This window comes from Puma concolor, chromosome D4 (assembly GCF_028749965.1).
Source record: "Puma concolor isolate L17-30 chromosome D4, mPumCon1.1.hap2, whole genome shotgun sequence".
NCBI classification, from domain to species: Eukaryota; Metazoa; Chordata; class Mammalia; order Carnivora; family Felidae; genus Puma; species Puma concolor.
Window position 1 is genome coordinate 93,773,181 of NC_141679.1, and position 17,487 is coordinate 93,790,667.

General features: G+C 67.4%; 1 protein-coding gene across 2 annotated transcripts in view; it reads left to right on the plus strand.

The window, feature by feature from the left end:
• The window catches only part of NOTCH1 (notch receptor 1), a 44,321-nt gene that overhangs the window by 6,624 nt on the left and 20,210 nt on the right, over nucleotides 1-17,487 (plus strand). Inside the window, exons 1-8 of one of the 2 annotated variants that reach the window (XM_086684485.1) lie at nucleotides 6,383-9,311; nucleotides 11,767-12,029; nucleotides 12,524-12,862; nucleotides 14,873-14,995; nucleotides 15,411-15,644; nucleotides 16,000-16,155; nucleotides 16,418-16,603; nucleotides 16,915-17,028. In XM_086684485.1, coding sequence (XP_086540611.1) covers nucleotides 8,695-9,311; nucleotides 11,767-12,029; nucleotides 12,524-12,862; nucleotides 14,873-14,995; nucleotides 15,411-15,644; nucleotides 16,000-16,155; nucleotides 16,418-16,603; nucleotides 16,915-17,028 — 2,032 coding nt within the window. In that variant the 5' untranslated portion in view covers nucleotides 6,383-8,694. Of the gene's footprint in view, nucleotides 1-6,382; nucleotides 9,312-11,766; nucleotides 12,030-12,523; nucleotides 12,863-14,872; nucleotides 14,996-15,410; nucleotides 15,645-15,999; nucleotides 16,156-16,417; nucleotides 16,604-16,914; nucleotides 17,029-17,487 lie in introns of those variants that run through there. The other variant, XM_086684486.1, reaches the window with a different exon arrangement.

Consider the following 17,487-nt stretch of genomic DNA (forward strand, 5'->3'; position numbering starts at 1 on the left):
TGACCGTGGGTCAGGATGTGTTTGATGATCCTGAAGTTTCCCAGTGCCGCCGGGACCTGACCGTCTCTGGTTGGGTACGCGGACCCGGGCCTCGGTTTCCCCCTCTGTACGTGAGGGAGCTGGGTTTGGGGGCTCCTGGAGTTCTCCTGCAGGTGCGGCCCAGCAGGACCCCGGCACAGGCCTGTAAACGCCTGGGTGGTGGCCACAGGTGGTGGGGGCGGGGGTGCCCGGGAGTCAGGCCTCCTGCCTGGCAGGTTCCACAGGTCTGGGGCCAGGGCCAGGGCTAGGCTCCGGTGTTCTCACCACCTGGCCCACCCGCCAGGAGGGGGCGGGTCCCTGCAGAGGGGGCCGCGGTTGACAGGTGTTCTGGAGGAAGGCCCTTCTCTGAAGCAGCCTGGGCGGGCTTCTCCTGGAGACCTCGCCCCGCCCCACCCTGCTCCTGGGACGCGGGTTGACAAATAGATTTGGGGGGCAGTGGATACCCGTATGGGGGTTTCGCTGGCCGATCACACGCACCATAAATTCTGTTATTTTAGCCACTTGAAGTGTACGATTCGGGAGCATTTAATACGTTCACGAGGTTCAACTCCCACCGTTATCTGCTTCCAAAGCTTTGCCGCCGCCCCCTCCCCCCCCCCCCCCGCTGGTCCTACTCTCATGGCCTGTCTGGGGCCTGCACCTGTCCTCTCCCGCACTTGGGGCCTGCGTCCACCTTGCTGCCCCTGGCGCGAGTAAAAACGCTCCTCCCGCCGCATCCCTACAGTGCCTGCGTGCTCCCCCTCCGGGCCCGGCCCATGAAGTAGTCATCCCGTTTTCCCAGCCCCGCCCCCCCCACCGGCCCTGGCAAGCCCCGGTCTGCTCTCCGTTTCTGGATTGGCCTGTCCTGGACGTTTCACACGAGTAGAGCTCCCCCCGCCCCAAGCGGGGCTTGGCATGTCCCCGGGGGAGTCGCCCGGGAAAGCCTGGCACGCCTGCGGCCCCGGCCTGCTCAGGCTCCAGGTTCCCTCGCAGCCTGTGCTCTTGCCAGCCCCCACTCGGTGGCGGCCTGAGGAGCCCGGGGGGGGGGGGGGGGCCGCAGAGCTGAAGCCCTGCAGGGGTGCGGTGGGAGGAGGGTTTTGACTGAGCACTTACTGCGTGCCAGGGGCAGGCAAGGTGGACGCAGGCCCTAAGTGCAGGAGAGGAGAAGGGACGTTTGAGAACCAGACTGTGGGACAGGCAGCAGCCAGCGAGAGAAGAGTAGCTGTGCCATCGTCACCTACCGTGTGCGGGGCCGGGTGCTCTGGGGACAGCCCAGCTGGGTGCACCAGGCCTGCTGCAGCCTCGGGGTGAGTCCTCTGGGGGGGGGGGGCGGCAGGCACGGGGGCCGGGCCAGGTCCCAGGCGGCACAGCCCCAGCAGAGGGTGTATGGTGGGAGCGGGCGGGCCCCCGGCCCCACCATCTGCCTGCTTGGGGGTCTTCCCGTGGGGTGAGAGCGCATCTTTCCCTGGGTTCTCAGTGTCAGCCCAGACTTCTGTCCCTTGGTGTGTGTGTGGTGGGGGGGGCACTGTGCATCTCCGAGACCCCGGGGAACTCTCGGACAGAAACACCCCGTATTTCACCATCAGGCGGTCCCTTCTGACCCCGCACCCACCTTAGGTGGCCCCCAAACAACTTTCCCCACTTTCCCCTAAGCTCAGGGGCAGGGATCAGCAGGGATCAGGATGTCTGTCATTAACACCTTAGAGTGAATTAGGCTAAGCATTGTCCTCTCTCTGATGCAAAGCTGCTGCTTTGAGCGGGTTGTGGACACCTCTGAGAGGCCTGGCCTCTCCCACCAGGCGGCCTGCCCCTTCTGCTGCCCTTTGTTGGGCTGGGGGCTTTCTCTGGAGGTCAGCCCTGGGGCTTCCCTCGCCCGAGCAGGAGGGCTGTCTGGGGCTCCCAGCTTCCTGGAAGGAGTCCTGCTTTCCAGTAGGCCTTGGTCAGGGGGGAGGCGTGCACTGGGGAGCCTGGCCTCCGACGGCCACCCCTGCGGTTCCCAAACCCGAGCGTCCCTCAGGTACAGCTGCCAGCCCCTGCCGGGTCTCGGTCTGGCCGCCCAGTGCAGCGCTGGGGTGTCTCGGGATCAGGCCAGGCCCAGATGCTGCTTTTGTGGTCTCTTGACCCAGACGGCTCACCCCGCCAAGGAGGGGTCCCTCAGCCACAGGACACTTGCAGCTCATCTGGCCCCACTCCACAGGCTGCTCAGAGATGGGTGGGTGGCGGGCGGGAGCCGGTCTGATCAGTGGGAAGTCAGGCCGAATGCTAGGCGGTGGTCTCTGAGATTTTCACCAGAGACGTGGCCCCGTTACCACCTGTGCTGTGCGGTCTGGGGCTGGGACTCATCCTGGCCACGCTCTGAGCGGGTGAGAGGATTTGTCCCCAGCTGTCCCAGCTGACCCCTCAGTGGGCTGGCTGGCAGTCGCGTGCTCTCAGCGTTCCAGTTGGTTCGGTTGAGCTGGGAAAGCGGTCCCCTAGGCACTGTCCCTTCGTCACTGTCCCCTCATCGCTCTGTCCCCTCGTCACTCTGTTGATGCTGGTGATTTGCTGAGCAAACCGCTCCCCCCACGGGGGAGCCGAGGCCGGATGGTCATGTCCATCCCACTGTGAGGGGTGGGGTCTGAGAGGTGGCCACAGGACATCCGAGACGCCTGCCCACCCACCCTGAGAGTTCTGGGACCCACACGGGTCACTGGGTTGGGCTGGGAAGAAGCTGTTGCTGTCCCTGGGGACCCTTCCGGGCCAGCCTCCTGCCGTCTTCACCCCACGGTGGCGGCCCGGCCTGGGTCACAGTTTGAGCCACAGGCATCTGCCCAGGGGGCCACCACTGTTGACCCTGTGCTGATGGGCCCGGGTTACGAGCCTCCTCCAGGCCCCTGGGGAGGAGTTTGCCCCCACTTACGCCTAGCTGGGCAGGCAGACCCAGGCCACAGCAGGCCTCCCACCAGCCCGGCCAGGCCGGGGGGCACCAGAGGATAGGGTGGGCGGGGAGAGCGGTAGCTGGAGGCCTCTGGAAGGGTCAGCCATGCCTTCACAGCAGGGCCTTGTCGCCGGGCTGGGGACCTGCCTCCCACCATTTCCTCCGCGTTGGTTTGTTGATGAGCGGAAACTATACAGTTACTGGAAATGAGACGTTTGGGGAAGAAGCCAAAGTTTTGAGTGTGTGTATTTTTCCCAGCAGCTTTTTAGTAAGAGAGATGCTGAGTTCAGGCTGGGGGGTGGGGAGGGTCCTGCCCCTCGGGGCCCCGGTCTCCCCACCCTCCCGAGAGGGCCTGGGTGAGGTCACTGCAGCGTGGCCCTTCCGGGTCAACCTGAGGGACTCCTCCACCTGTCGGCCTGGCTGGTCCTGGCTGGTCCTGGCTCCCCCGGGGCAGCCCACGGGGCGGGGCTTCCCCCCCTCTCCTCCCTCCAGTGGTCAGAATGAGGGCGGCCTCGGCCCTGTCTGGTTGAGCGCCAGATCGGGGAGCCAGGCGTGGCCGTGAGCCTCAGCATCCGTGTGTGGCTGGGGCTCAGAGTGTGGTGGCACCCTGCCCGGTGGTCCGGGGCCCCGGGTCCGGGCTCGGCCGGCCCCTGCGCTATGCTCACTCGGGCCTGGGCCAGCGATGGGGGTGGGCGCAGAGCCGGAAGTGGAGGCCCGAGCAGGTGGGCGGCTCCAGGTTCTGGAAGACCTGGCTTCCAGCCTACAGGGAGATGCCATCTACACTGGTAGCCGTGTACTGGGCTTTCTCCCATCGTAGCGCAGGGCTCCCACAGGGCTGGGGTAGTGGCCCCACCACCAGCACCGGCTTCCTTCTACCTACCATGTGGGTTCTGTGACCTTGGCCTGCCCACCCCCCTCTCTGAGGTCCTTTCCTTCAGGAGCTTGAGCCGGGCGGAGCATCCCACAGAGTTGCTGGCCGGTGAAGGTGCCGTCCTTGGGGTGTCCCCTTTGTGTTCGTGTGACTGACTGGCCCCGTGTGCCACCCTCCCCCTTGTCCCGACAGAACGCATTGGTTGAGGTTTACTCTGTCCTGGAGCCCTTGCCTCATGCTGCAAGGTCTCGTCCAGAAAGCTGTCCCAGAGACCAGCCCTGCTTCAGCATTTGGGCAAGGTCATGCTGGGACAGAAGGTCAAGTCCAGCCCAAGAACTTCCCAGTATCCCTGCAGGGGAAGAAACCCCTCCAGAGGGCCCTGGACCCATGCCAACGGTCCCAGGACACCCGGGTGTCCCCAGAGGGTGACAGTGCAGGCCCCACCCTCACCCCACCTCCACCCCGGGCCTGGTGCAACTGTCTGGATTCTGTCTCTGGTATTCGCCGTGCCCCAGGGCACCTTGGAGGCGGTGCTGGGCCCAGGGTGATAGCCAGGTGTGCAAGCGTGGGGGGTGTGTGGGGCCTGGTGGCCCGTGGGGCCGGCCGTGCTCGGTGGGTGTGAGTGAGGAGAGGAGGCCAGATAGAACGGGGCTGGTGACTGGTGCGGGATGGCAGTGACCTTTGGGACCACTGCTGAGCGAATGCCTGTGCCTCGGCTTAGCCAGAGGCAGCCCACGGCTGGCCCTGACAGGGTCCGGGGCTGTCCCAGGGTCCTCGGCGGAGTGCAGCAGGGGCAGGCTGGGTGTGACCTCCGTCCCTGTCGTCTCAGTGCCTCCACTGCTTTCCAGGTAGGAAAACCACAGGGGTGCTCCGGGCGAGGGTGGTGGTAGGTGCCCAGCACAGGTGTGACCAGCCCTCCTGCTGGACAGGGACCCGGAGAAGTCCCACCTGCCAGCTGGCTGGGAGGAGGCTTCCTGAGTCCCAGAGCTCTCCCCCATGCCCCACCCCCAGCCGGGGTTTTGGGTTTCGGCTGAGCTTGTGGGATGTAAGAATGCATTGTGTGCCCCAGCCCTCCAGGTGTGGGAGGGTCAGGTGGTCAGGTGAGGAGCCCAGGCCTCCCGGGCAGGGCATCTGGGGTCCAGGGGCACACACCCTCCCTCCTCCATGCTCGGAGCTCCTGCTGGACCCTTAGCTGCCTCTAGGGGGGCGGCCCTGCTCTGCCTGCCTGGGTGGCTGGCTCCTGGCCACCGCCAGTGACAGCAGAAGTTAGGAGTTGCACTCACATCCAGGTGGTGCTGTGGGCATAATGCGCCCGAGCCCTGGTTTTCTCATCTGTGAAATGGGCCCAGCGTGTAGCTTCAGGGCCGTTGCGGGAACCCCATGAGCTGAAGCTGGCGGTCTAATTACGGGTCGTCTTTCATATCCTGGGGTCCATGTGAGGGGGTCTTTGGTGTCCTTGCAAGGCGCGGGGCACAGAACTGAGGTGCCCCTTGCGTGCTTGCCCTGGTCAGCCGCTGGGGTTGGGCGTACAGCCTTCTCCGCTCCCCACGTCCCCTGAGATGGCATCTGCTTCTGGGAGCAGAGGCGGGAAGTTGCCAGAATCATTTCTGGCTTTGGTGTGGAGCTTGGTCTGCAGTTGCTGACTTCATTAATCGAGTTTTGGATTAAGCCCTCCCTGTGGCCTCGTGAGCCTGTCGATTCCTTCATTGCATCCGAGCGACTGGGGTGCGGGTGTGGGTGCCGCCCTGCTGGGGAGCAGAGGCCCCGAGGCTGTGGGGGAGGGGCCCGCAGGCGTTCTGGGGACACAGTCGAGGGAGGACACACGTCCCAACCTTGTCTCTAGTTTGCAGCTCTGTCTTCTGGGAGACTGGGGGGGGGGGGGGTGCAGCAGGTTTTTCTGACGTGCCTCACAGCCCTGGCGCTCTCGTGACCCTGGGGGACCCCGTGTTTGCTGTCCCTGCAAGCGCGCGACCCCACACCATGGCTGGGCCTGGGTGCCTGCTGCCGGGCCAGCTCAGGAAGCCGCCCCTGCTTCCCACGTTGAGGGTGGGGCGGCTCTGAGTGACATGGGGACAATGAGCCATTTGGGGGCATTGTTTTCCCTGCGGTGGGAAAGGTGGCTTCCCGGGAGGGCAGGTGGTTCGTCCTCCCACAAAGGGCTTCCCCCAGAGCCGAGGAAGGAAGCCCGAGCTGTTCCTGCGCTTCCTGTTCCCAGCAGATTTTAGACCGTCCAGAGATGCAACCTGGGGAGAAGATTGGAGACAAAGCCGGGAGCGCTGTCAGCAGCTGTTGGGGCCGGAAGGCCTGGGCCCTCGGGGGAAGGCTGCACCCCCCCACCCCACCCCAGCCCGCTGGGCTGCTCTTTTGGGCTGTGGGTCTGTCAGGAAGAGCCCTCGCTGCCCCAAGGCCCTGGGAGCAGCCCCAGCCCACCAGGGGCCCGATCCCGCTGTAGTCGCCCCTGCGCACCTGCCCCACCCTCACCCTGTGCCCCCTGAATGCAGGTCAGGTGGGGGAGGGAGCTGGAGCAGAAAGGGATAGAAGCCGGGAGACAGCCCAGGGCTGGGGGGGTGGGGGCGGGAGGGGCTTGAGTGCAGCGGAGGTGCTGGCAGGGTCCTAGCCCGCCCCGCGGACAGGTGTCCGGACAAAGGCTTCTGCGGGTCTGAAAGGAAGCCGGGGACTTTGGGGGTGAGGGCAGCGGGCCAGTGCCCACTTGCCCCAAGCCTCACCTCTCCTGGGGGCTTTGTTTCCCCAGAGCTGAGCTGTTCCCGCTGTCCCCAGTGGGAAAGGCCCCCAGCTCCACCCCCCTCCCGGGTAGGGCACAGGCCGGGGAGGCCCCTGAGCTCCCGCCTACCTACAGGCAGTGAGCAAATCACCACCGCCTGGCAGCCAGTCCCTCCTGGAAGACAGGGGTTCCCTGCTGGGGTAGGGGGCGGGACTTGGACTGGCCTTGGCCCAAGGAGGGGCTGAGGTCCCAGGAGCGCCCCCAAGCCCTGCCCAGAGAAAGACCCGGCTACTTGACCCCCGTCTCATGGCTCCACCTGTAGGGGACTGAGGTCCTGGCCTCAGTCTGCCCCTGTAGCAAGGGGCCAGAGCTTTCCCCACCCAGGCCACGGGTGGTCCCGGGTAGGGGGGCTGGGACGTGGGTGGTTCTCTTCTTCCCAGGCCGGGGGTCTCAGAAACTCCTGGCCCAGCCGCGCAGGGGTGGGTGGGCCTGGCTTCGCGGCAGCGGCCCCCAGTGTTGTGGTTTGGGTGGAAGGCAGCGGCCTTGGCGGGCCTCTGCTTGGCACATCAGGGCTGGGCTCTGGGAGGCGCTTCAGCCTCCCGTCCGTGCCCACCCCTTGTCACCAGGGGACTCCGGTGATGTGGCGTGGGCTGCCCCGTACAGCAGGAGCCCGAGGGCCCCAGACTCCGCTTCCCGGGCAGAAAGCTCGAGGAGGGGCAGCAGTGGCCATTCGGGGAGGGGGCTCCTAGGCCCGCATTCTGCTCGGCAGAGGTGGACTTGGTTAAGGAGGGGATGGCTCCTTGCATCCAGGTGGCTTCTTGCTGTAAGGACGCGGGGCTGCCCGGTGGCGGGGGCAGGGCGGTGCTGTGCTGCCTGGAGGTCCTGGTGGGTCAGCTCTGTGCAGGGGAAGTCCTGTGTCCCCACAGATCCCCTCAGACACAGCAGCTCAGCTGGGCCGGTAAATCTGTTCCCAGGAACGCGGTAGGAAATGCACACATCAAGCCCAGCGCTGCCTGGAGTGAGTGCCCTCTGCCCAAACGGCCAGGGCACCAGATGAGGGGCACGTGCGGTCCCCTTGCCCCCCCCACCCCCGCTGCACTCCTGGGAAACTGAGGTCCCGGCAGGCAGAGTGGGGCGGGGAGCCCCTCCTGCACCCCCCCCCCCACCCCCCGAAGTTCCTCTGATCGAACTGCATTTCAGCTGTGCCCCCAGGAGGCACCTGTCCTGGAGAATCTCGGGTTCCTCCTGAGCACACAAGGAGGGGTGCCACCTCACTGCCCCCCACCGGCTGGCGGGGCGGGGGGGGGGGGGCGCGCAGGGCCCCACCCCCGGACCACAAACTCCTTGAGGGCAGAACTGAGTACAGCACTTCTCACTGCTTAGTCCTTCCGTCTCTTCCTAGTTTGGGGCAGAGGGAGCTGTCATCTGTCCCCTGGGGGTGGCAGATGGCCGCTTAGCTTAGAAAAGAAAACAGCGCAATTTAGAATTAGTCCCGGGTGAAAGGTCGAGGCAACGTCTGCCTCCGGATGCCTCCCCGGACTTGCATTTCTATGGAGCGGCGCTGGCGGGCGGGGAGGGCGGGAGCCAGCACAGTGGAAATATTGAGGCGGGGAACAAAGCGTCCTCGTCCTCGGCTGTGGGACCACAGGCCCGGCAGCCATTTGGCGCTCCTCGCGGGGCAGGGGGACGGGGACAGGGTGTCTGCCGGGAGCCCGGCCCCCTGGTGGTCCCTCCACAGCCCTTCCCCTGGAACCCCCCCCCCCCCCCCCCCCGCCGGCCCCACCTGTCACTCACCTGCTGCTTGGGCTGCCTGGGGGTTCCAGGACAGGACAGGACCACAGGCAGGGGGAGGAGCAGACACCGGGTGGCCTCCTCCAGGAGGGGCGCGGGGCCGACAGGAGGGCTTGCTTAGGTCACTCGAGGCCCTGAGCTGGGCCCGCTGTAGGAAGCCTCTCCATTTCGAGGCAGGTGTGGGGTACGGTTTTCCTCGTCAAGCCCAGTGCCATCCCCGCCAGGGGCCTGCACTGACCCCCCCAGGGCCAGCGTGGAGGACAGACTGGCCACGTCCAAGCAGGGGCCTTATGGTCCCTCCTGCCCCCGCAGGGAAGTCTGGGTGGCGTGGGCAGAGGGGGCCCCAGGGGGGGCGTCCCCGCAAAGCTCCAGCGTATGGCCAGGTCGGGGGAGAGGCGCTCGCAGGTGCAGAGGAGAAAGCAACGGCCCGGCCGCGGGCGGCCCGGAGCTGGAGCACCCCAGAGTGGGGGTGGCGGGGAGGGTGGCCTCGGGACTGGCCCAGACGTCCGCGCTCGCCTCGAGGCCCAGACGCTGTGCCGGGCTTGGTGCTTCCTCTTGGCTCAGGCTCCCGGCCCAGCCCCGGTCGTACCTCGGACCCCACACACCACACAAAACACCTGCCTCTACTGTTCCGTCTCCAGGGGCCGCCCCTCCTGTAGCTGGGGCGCTGACGGTGCACGGCAGCCGTGGGGCTGGGCGGCGTGCCTTCGCGGCGGTGTCCGCCTGGCCTGGGCAGGAGCAGGGGAGACAATGGGCCCTGTCAGCTGCCGCCTTCCCCCGCGGAGGAGCCTCCTTGGCTCCTGCCCCGCCCGCCCTGGTTGGCGGCCCGCCGCGCCCCGGCTGGGAGCAGCTGCCGCCCGCGTCCCCGGCCACAGGCGCACCTGCTCCCCGGCCAGCCTTTGTCCGCACTACCGACGCCTGATTTATTGGCATGTTTTCCCTTGCTGGCCCGGCGTAACCCAGCCTCGTTGGCTAGGATGTGACCCGTCCAGGTGGGCTCTCCCGCAGTCTTCCCACGGGGGTCCGCACTCAGGGGGGTGGGGGCGGGGGGCTGGAGAGCAGGGGCCTGTTCACAGGGATATTGTCCCGTGGCTGGAGGGTCTGGGGTGTGCGTCCGGGCAGAGCCTTCTGGTGCCTCTGGGGACGCCCAGCGTCCTGACGAGTTAGGGATTGGTCTGGTGGCAGGGGAGCCCCAGGGACACCCTCTGGGACCACGAAGGCCTCCCTCCCCTCAAGCCAGCAGGGCTCAGAGAGGAAGAGGGTGGTGTGGATGAGGCGGGCTCCCACCCTGCTCTGATGACCAAGCGCCCTCTCTCCAGTACCCACCACCCGCCCGCTCCGTCAGTGGCTGGGAAAGAAAAAAGAGCCTTTTCTCCAAGCGGTGAGCGGTGGCCAGCTCCCGCCTGACAATGGAGGGCATTGATAGGTTGGGGGAGGCGCTGCCTTGCCCCCCCCATCCCCCATCGCTGCACTCCGAGCCCACAGTGCCACTCGGGCCGGGACCAGGCGGTCTGTAACTGGATCCGAGCACCCCCTTCCCCAGCCTCCTGGAGTGTGGCCGTGCCGGGGTGAGGGGACCTGCTCCTGGGGTCTGTCCTTCTCACAGGAGCCGGCCGGCCCCACTGCGCCCTTCTGACCAGGCTGGGCAGGAGCCTCACTCCGCCTGAGTTCCCTCCCTGGGGCCCCGGAGGCGACTTGTTTTCTTTAAGCCAGTTGGTTTGGGACTTTTGGCTTCTGACAACAGATGGTGAGCCCCAGTGGCCATTTCGTGTTGTCCTTGTCCGCCGCACCCAAGCCGTAGCCGCAGAGAAAAGCCCTCAGGGAGACAGATGCCTCCCAGGCATGCAGAGTCCCCAGCCCCTCCGACGGCCACCCGACCCATGCAGGCTTGATTCCAGCTCCTGGGTCAGGCAGGGCGGGGGGAAGGCAGTGAGGACGAACAGGCTGCCCTCTGCTGAGGGTGGAGGTCCCCGTGTGACGGGTGGGCTCTGAAAGCGGGGGTGTTTTCATGTTTGGGAGAGCCCCCTCTTCACCCAGGGACCCGAGGTTCCCCGCCAGCCCCCACCTCTGCCAGGGGGAGGAGGCCCCGCCCACCCAGGGCCCAGGACTGTGGGTGCAGCGTCCCGGCTGCCTTCCCAGGCCATGGCGGCCCGGGGGCGGGCCGGGGGCACGTTATGCCTCAGAGGCTTTGCCCCTGGGAAGAACAATGCCTGGCTGGTCCCAGAGCCTTTCCTGAGCTTTTCCCTCGAGTACAAGGCCACAAGGTGACCTCGGTGGGCAATTTGTGGCCCAGGCTCCAGAAGCCGGACCAACAGGTGGCCAAGGGAGGCCCTGTGGTGGGGTGACATGTGCTGAGCCCTGTCCCTGCAAAGAAGCCGTGTGAACCCCCCCTCCCCCCCGTTCATCTGCTCCTGTTGGAGACTGAGCAGTGTGCTGAGAGGCACAGCATAGACCCAGCAGACATGGTGGCCTTCACCCCCATGCTCCCCCTGCACCCCCCGCTCCCCAGCCCGGCCGGCTCGCCAAGAGCTCAGGAAGGATGCTCCTCCTGGCGCACCTTGATTTCTCCTGCTGGGAAATGGGTTTGTCTGCTCCCAGCTGATGTTGCCTGGACATCGTGCAGACTTGATGCCAAAGGGGGAGACCGTGTCTGGGCGCTAAGCGTGGGTGGGGGATGGGCTGCCAGCTGTGGTGCTCCCGGCAGGTGAGACCCCGGCGGGAGCCACTCTGCTGTGTCTACAGCCTTATGTCTGTTGATCACGTGGGTATTGAAAGAAGAGAAGCTGGGGGGCGCCTGGGTGACCCAGTCAGTTACCCGTCCGACTTGGGCTCAGGTCACGATCTCACGGTTCGTGGGTTCGAGCCCTGCGTCGGGCTCCGTGCTGACAGCTCAGGGCCTGGAGCCTGCTTCCGACTCTGTGTCTCTCTCTCTCTCTCTCTCTCTCTCTCTCTCTCTCTCTCTCTCTCAAAAATAAACAAACATTTAAAATTAAAAAAAAAAAAAAAAAGAAAAAAAGTGAAGCTGGGGACTGTTTTTTTACCCAAATAAGGCACGTTGGTTACAGAACAGCTTGAGGTAGGAAGAGGAGACCAGCCCCCCACACCAAAGGGTCTCGGGGCACCCCCTCCCCGGGAGCGGCTGTGGGCCCGTGTGTCCCCTTCTCTGTGGCCACGCAGACGCTCACGAGGGTTTTGCGATCAGGTCCGGCCTCGCGGGCCTCCAGCCCGTTGCCCCAGTTAACACGAGGTGAAATTCACTTAACGTACGGTTCGCCGCTTGAAGGCGCACGGCGCCACGGCGCTTGGCCCACGCGTGAGGTCGTGCGGGCCCCAGCGCTGTCTGGTCCCGGGACGTGCCGCCCGCGGCAGGGCCCGACAGCGGCTGGCGCTCCCCGGGGACGGTGCGGGGAGCCAGTGGGAGTAACCGCTCCGGCCTGTCTGCTGCAGCTGTAGCGGCGCCTTCGCGGGCCGGCGATGCCAGGCGCCCAACCCCTGCCTCAGCGCCCCCTGCAAGAACGCGGGGACGTGCCACGCGGTGGACCACGGCGGCACGGTGGACTACGCCTGCTCCTGCCGCCTGGGCTTCTCCGGGCCCCTCTGCCTGACGCCCCGGGACAACGCCTGCCTCGCCAAGCCCTGCCGCAACGGCGGCACCTGTGACCTGCTCACGCTGACCGAGTACAAGTGCCGCTGCCCCCCGGGCTGGTCAGGTGAGGGCCGCGCCGCCCCCCCCCCCGGCCCTGGCCCTCCCCCCACTGCCCGTGTACCGTGACGTGCTGGGAGAAGGCCAGGGCTTTCTGCAGTCTGTGACCCCCGCCCTCGAGTCCCCGGGCCCCTCTCCAGCCCCGACATCCGCTCCGGGAACCCCGGGGCTCCCTGCCTCTGCGAGGAGGGGGCCCTCCGTCTAGTGAGGTCCCCAGGGCCCGCTGGCCCTGCATCAGGAGCCCCGACGGCGAGCTCTCCGGAGAACACGAACTCTGGAGGGGACGGTCTGGGTCCGGTCTCGGGGGCCCCCTGCCCCCGCTGGCCGTGTGTCCCGGGAACCTCGGTCCCCGTCTCCAGGAAGATGGCCGTGTCCTGTCGTGGGGTCCCGGCAATTAAAGAGACCGTGCTGACAGGTTTGCGCCAGGCTGGCACCTCCACGGTGGCCTGGAAGTTGTCCCTGGACACCGGCGTGACCCCTCCCCCCCCCCCCGCCCCCCAGGGAAGACGTGCCAGCAGGCCGACCCGTGCGCCTCCAACCCATGTGCCAACGGCGGCCGGTGCCTGCCCTTCGAGGCCTCGTACATCTGCCGCTGCCCGCCCGGCTTCCACGGCCCCACCTGCAGGCAGGACGTCAACGAGTGCAGCCAGAGCCCCGGGCTCTGTCGCAACGGAGGCACCTGTCACAACGAGGTCGGCTCCTACCGCTGCACCTGCCGCGCCACCCACACCGGCCCCCACTGCGAGCTGCCCTACGTGCCCTGCAGCCCCTCGCCCTGCCAGAACGGGGGCACCTGCCGCCCCACGGGGGACGCCACCCACGAGTGCGCCTGCCTGCCAGGTACTCGCCCCGGGGAGGCCCCGGGGGTGCGGGCCGGGCCGGGGCTCGGGGGACGGTGTCCCAGCGCACACACAGGACGGCGGGCGGGTCTGGAAAGGGGGTACCAGTCAGGGGAGCCTGGCACAGGGTCCGGGCATCTCCCTGCTCTCCCACCTTCTCACTTCTGCCTGGGGGTGGCGTCCGCTGCAGCCGCCCAGCACTTGTCCCCCGTGCCAGGGACCCGGGGTCCCTGCAGCCCCCGGGGCGGGCTCCTGGCTGAGCCTGGCTGGCCGGGCGTGTCCTCCCCAGTGCTCCCTCTGCCCTGCGGGTGCCGCTGCCCTCGTGGCCCCTGACTCTTCGCCCTGCTCTGAGCCCCTCACCTTGAATTCCCCAGAGCCATGTGCAAGTTAGGGAACGAGGCGCGGCTGCAGGGACATCCTTGTTTGTGCCTCCCCGGGTCTCTTGTTTCCACGTGGTCGGAACTCACGTCACTGCCCCCCTACTCCGGTGGCCTGGCTGTGGGGGCTGGTGTGGGACATCTGCCCCTGCTGGTCCCCCAGCAGCTCCACTGTCCCTGCTGTAGGGGCTGGTCTTCCCGCTGTAGCTTTTGAGTCAGTTTTGCGGCTGGTGATCTAAAAATAAGAACGTTGGCGAGAGGCTTAAAAACCTCCTGGGTCGGTGGGGTTTGGGTCCTGGGCGCGACGGGAGGATTGACCCAGCGGCCCCTGCAAAGGGGAAGCGTTCTGCCTGCCTGTCCGCCACCAAGCCCGGGGCCTCGTCACCGCACCAGCCAGCTTTGTGTGCGTTTCCCGAGTGTCGCTGGGTGTTCCCCTTGCCCCCTGACCACCCCAGGGCTGCTGGCTGGTCAGCTGTCCCTGGGGGCCAAGAGATAAGCCCACTCGCCAGGCCCGCCCCTGGGTTCTGGGTTCAGATGCCTTTTTGCTGGCCTGGTGACCTCGGGCCTGGGACCTCACATCCAGCCATGTGTCTCAAGAGAAGCCTGCCCTCCAGGGGCCACAGTGAGGGCTGGAGGACGTGGGCTGTGGGGCGACCCGCCAGGGGACACCCTGTTCATGGAGCTGGTGCTGGCTCCCGCTGGGGCCAGCGGGGCGAGATTCTCCCGGTGAGGGCTCGCCAGGCTTGTGTGCCACACGGCCCTGTAGGAGACCCTCAGAGGTATTGGGGTGGGGGGCGAGGAGGCGTGCTCAGGCCCCTACAACATACGTGGGAGCCAGAACTCGGGCTCCGGGCTCTGATTTGGGGCACTCCCTCTAAAACACTGTCCACTTCAGCTCTTCTAGACCACCTGCTTTACCCCCCAGGGCACCGGTGGGGTGGGCGGCCCGAGGGAGGGGATCGGCTCTCCTCGGGCAGGAGACAGGTTCAAAGGCGCCCCGGGAGGGGCATTAATTAGTAACTGGCTGTAGGTTTGGGCTCTTGCCAGGCGCACCTTTGTGGGTTGATGATTGAACCGGCGGGAGTTGAGCGGGTTAATAGGTGACTGGTGTGGAGGCGACGTTGACAGAGGTTGGCCCGGCTTGGTGGGGAGGGGGGAGCGGGCATCACACCTCTGTTCCGGGGAAACTGAGGGCCGCGTGTCCACCCTGCCTCCTCTGGGCTTCTGCCTGGAGCCCTCCCCGGTCCCAGCACAGCGCCTCACCTGCAGGCAGCACCCGCTTACAAGCCGCCCGTGGTTAACTCTGCTACACGGGATTTTTACGACGCCACGTCCAGGATCCCGTGTTCCCAAGTCCCCGTCTGTTCAGCGGGCCCTTTGCACAATGATTCCTCAGAGAGGAACGTGTCACACGTGGGCCCTGGAGTGTGGGGCCTGGTCACACGGGGAACAGGGGGACCAGGGGATGGGGCTTGGACCCCGAGGGCCCCAAGGTGGTGGGCGTCCCGGGGCAGGCCCTGAGTGGGGGGCGGCAGCTGGTCCAGAGCAGGGTGTCGTGGGTCCAGCCAGGAAGATGCTGGGGCGAGCACAGATGGGCAGGGCCTGACCGGGCTCCTGGCTCCCCCCTGCCGCAGGCTTCACCGGCCAGAACTGCGAGGAGAATATCGACGACTGTCCCGGAAACAGCTGCAAGAACGGAGGCACCTGCGTGGACGGCGTGAACACTTACAACTGCCGCTGCCCGCCCGAGTGGACAGGTGCACACGCAGGGGAGCGCCCCCCGCCCGACACAGTGCCCGCACGGGGAGCGCGGTCCGGGAAGGGCGGCGTGACCCGGGGCAGCCCCTGCCCGCGACCGGGGGGCCGAGGCCCCCGCCCTACCATCAGCTCCTCTGTGCGGGTCGCGTGCGGCCCCCCAGGCAGGGCCGCGCCACAGTCGGGTCCCCTGGGCTTCGGCCAAGCTGGGGATGGCAGACAAGTGTGGGCCCCCCCGGAGCACCGGTGCCCGCAGCAGAGCGACGGGGCCACGGCCCGGCCGGGCCGGGGGGCCGGGGGCGGTGGGGATACAGCGGTCCAGGCTGCAGTGGGTGGAGGAGTCTGCCTGGGAAGGCTTCCCGGGGGCGATGGCCCCCGGGCCCGGCGGTCGAGGCGTGACAGGCTGGGCCCCCGCAGGCCAGTACTGCACCGAGGACGTAGACGAGTGCCAGCTGATGCCCAACGCCTGCCAGAACGGCGGGACCTGCCACAACACCCACGGCGGCTACAACTGCGTGTGCGTCAACGGCTGGACGGGGGAAGACTGCAGCGAGAACATCGATGACTGTGCCAGCGCCGCCTGCTTCCACGGGGCCACCTGCCACGACCGAGTGGCCTCCTTCTACTGCGAGTGTCCTCATGGCCGCACCGGTGAGCGCCCCGGCCACGGGGGGCGGGGCTGCCCCCGAGGCGGGTCTGGGGGGTAGGGGGTGGGCACGGGGGACGTGGCACCACCTCCCTGGGCTCCCCGGCCCTGCCTGGCGTGTGCAGCCTCGCTCAGGCGCACGGCTGATGGCTTTTGCCGAAGGGGCCTTTCTGGAGGGAAGGAGGCCGGGGGTGCCCGGGGCAGGCCTGCTGGTGACGAGCCCCCCAGGGTAGCCTGAGGGTCGTGGGCCCGACAGGGCCGCCGGGCAGCATGGCCGTGGGAGGCCCGTCCCTGTGGAGCCGGGCGGCAGACCCAGGCCAGGAGAGGCAGTGCCCCGCTGACCGCGGCCGCCCCGCCCAGGTCTGCTTTGCCATCTCAACGACGCCTGCATCAGCAACCCTTGCAACGAGGGCTCCAACTGCGACACCAACCCCGTCAACGGCAAGGCCATCTGCACCTGCCCCTCCGGGTACACGGGCCCGGCCTGCAGCCAGGACGTGGACGAGTGCTCGCTGGGTGCGCCGGGCAAGTCGTGCGGCGGGGGGAGGGGGACTGGGGAGTCTGGGACATCGACTCTGCCCTCAGAGGGTTCCTGGTCTGACGGGGGAGGCGTGACACACACACACACACACACACACACACACACACACACACACCCGCCTCCAACAGAGAGGACTGCCAGTCTGATGGGGGAGGCGGGCATGCCCCAGAATGGTCCGGTGGCCGGGGTGCCTGAAGCAGGCTCTCACCGGTGCTGCCCCACCCCGGCCCCTACCAGGCGCCAACCCCTGTGAGCACGCGGGCAAGTGCATCAACACGCTGGGCTCCTTCGAGTGCCAGTGTCTGCAGGGCTACACGGGCCCGCGCTGCGAGATTGACGTCAACGAGTGCATCTCGAACCCGTGTCAGAATGACGCCACCTGTCTGGACCAGATCGGGGAGTTCCAGTGCATCTGCATGCCGGGTACGTGGAGCCAGCCTCCTGCCTGTCGGGGTGACCCCGCTGCGGCGCCCCTGGCGACCGCTCTGTGCCCCCGGCCTCCGCGCTCGCCCGGGCCAGCCCGCGGGGCACCAGCCCAGAGGGCAGCGCCAGGGCTTGGGGGGCGGGGGGCCCGGGGGGCCAGGTGAGCCGCAGGAGAACAGGTACGGAGGGTGCCGGCCAGTCGCCTCTGCCGGCAGCTGGCGTGGGCGTCAGTCTCTCTGCCCTGAGCTGCGGTGGGGGTTGGCCGCGGCTATTCACGGACCCCTGTGCCCCCTCCCCGCCCCCCGCCCCAGGCTACGAGGGCGTGCACTGTGAGGTCAACACGGACGAGTGCGCCAGCAGCCCCTGCCTGCAGAACGGCCGCTGCCTGGACAAAATCAACGAGTTTCTGTGCGAGTGCCCCACAGGTGAGGCCCGTCCCCAGCAGGGCTGCTGCCCAGCCCCCACCCTCCCTCTGGGGGAGGCGGGCCGGGAGCTCCGACGACCCACTAGGAGGCCTAGCTCAGGTGTGGGCCTGGTCCTACGGGAGCCCCTTGTCCTGTCCTGAGGGGCACCGGGCGGGTCCCCCAGGGACTGGCCTGCAAGGACTTCACCTCGGGAGTGGTCAGGCCAGGCCAGGTCAGGCTGGGCTTAGGGGGAGCCCGGGACCCAGAAATCCTCCCTGCCGCTGGGGCTCCCCGGGAGCGGGATTATAGTCCCCAGGTCCCCGGGGAGCTTAGGTGGCGAAGAGATGCCAGCCCGGCTCTCTGAGGGCTCGCAGCTGGGAGGGAGTCGGCCTGCCCCGCCCTCCCCACCTCTGCTGGCCTGCAGTAGACACAACAGGAGGGCTCCAGGAGCCGGCGGCCGGAGGGTCTGTAGGTGCAGGA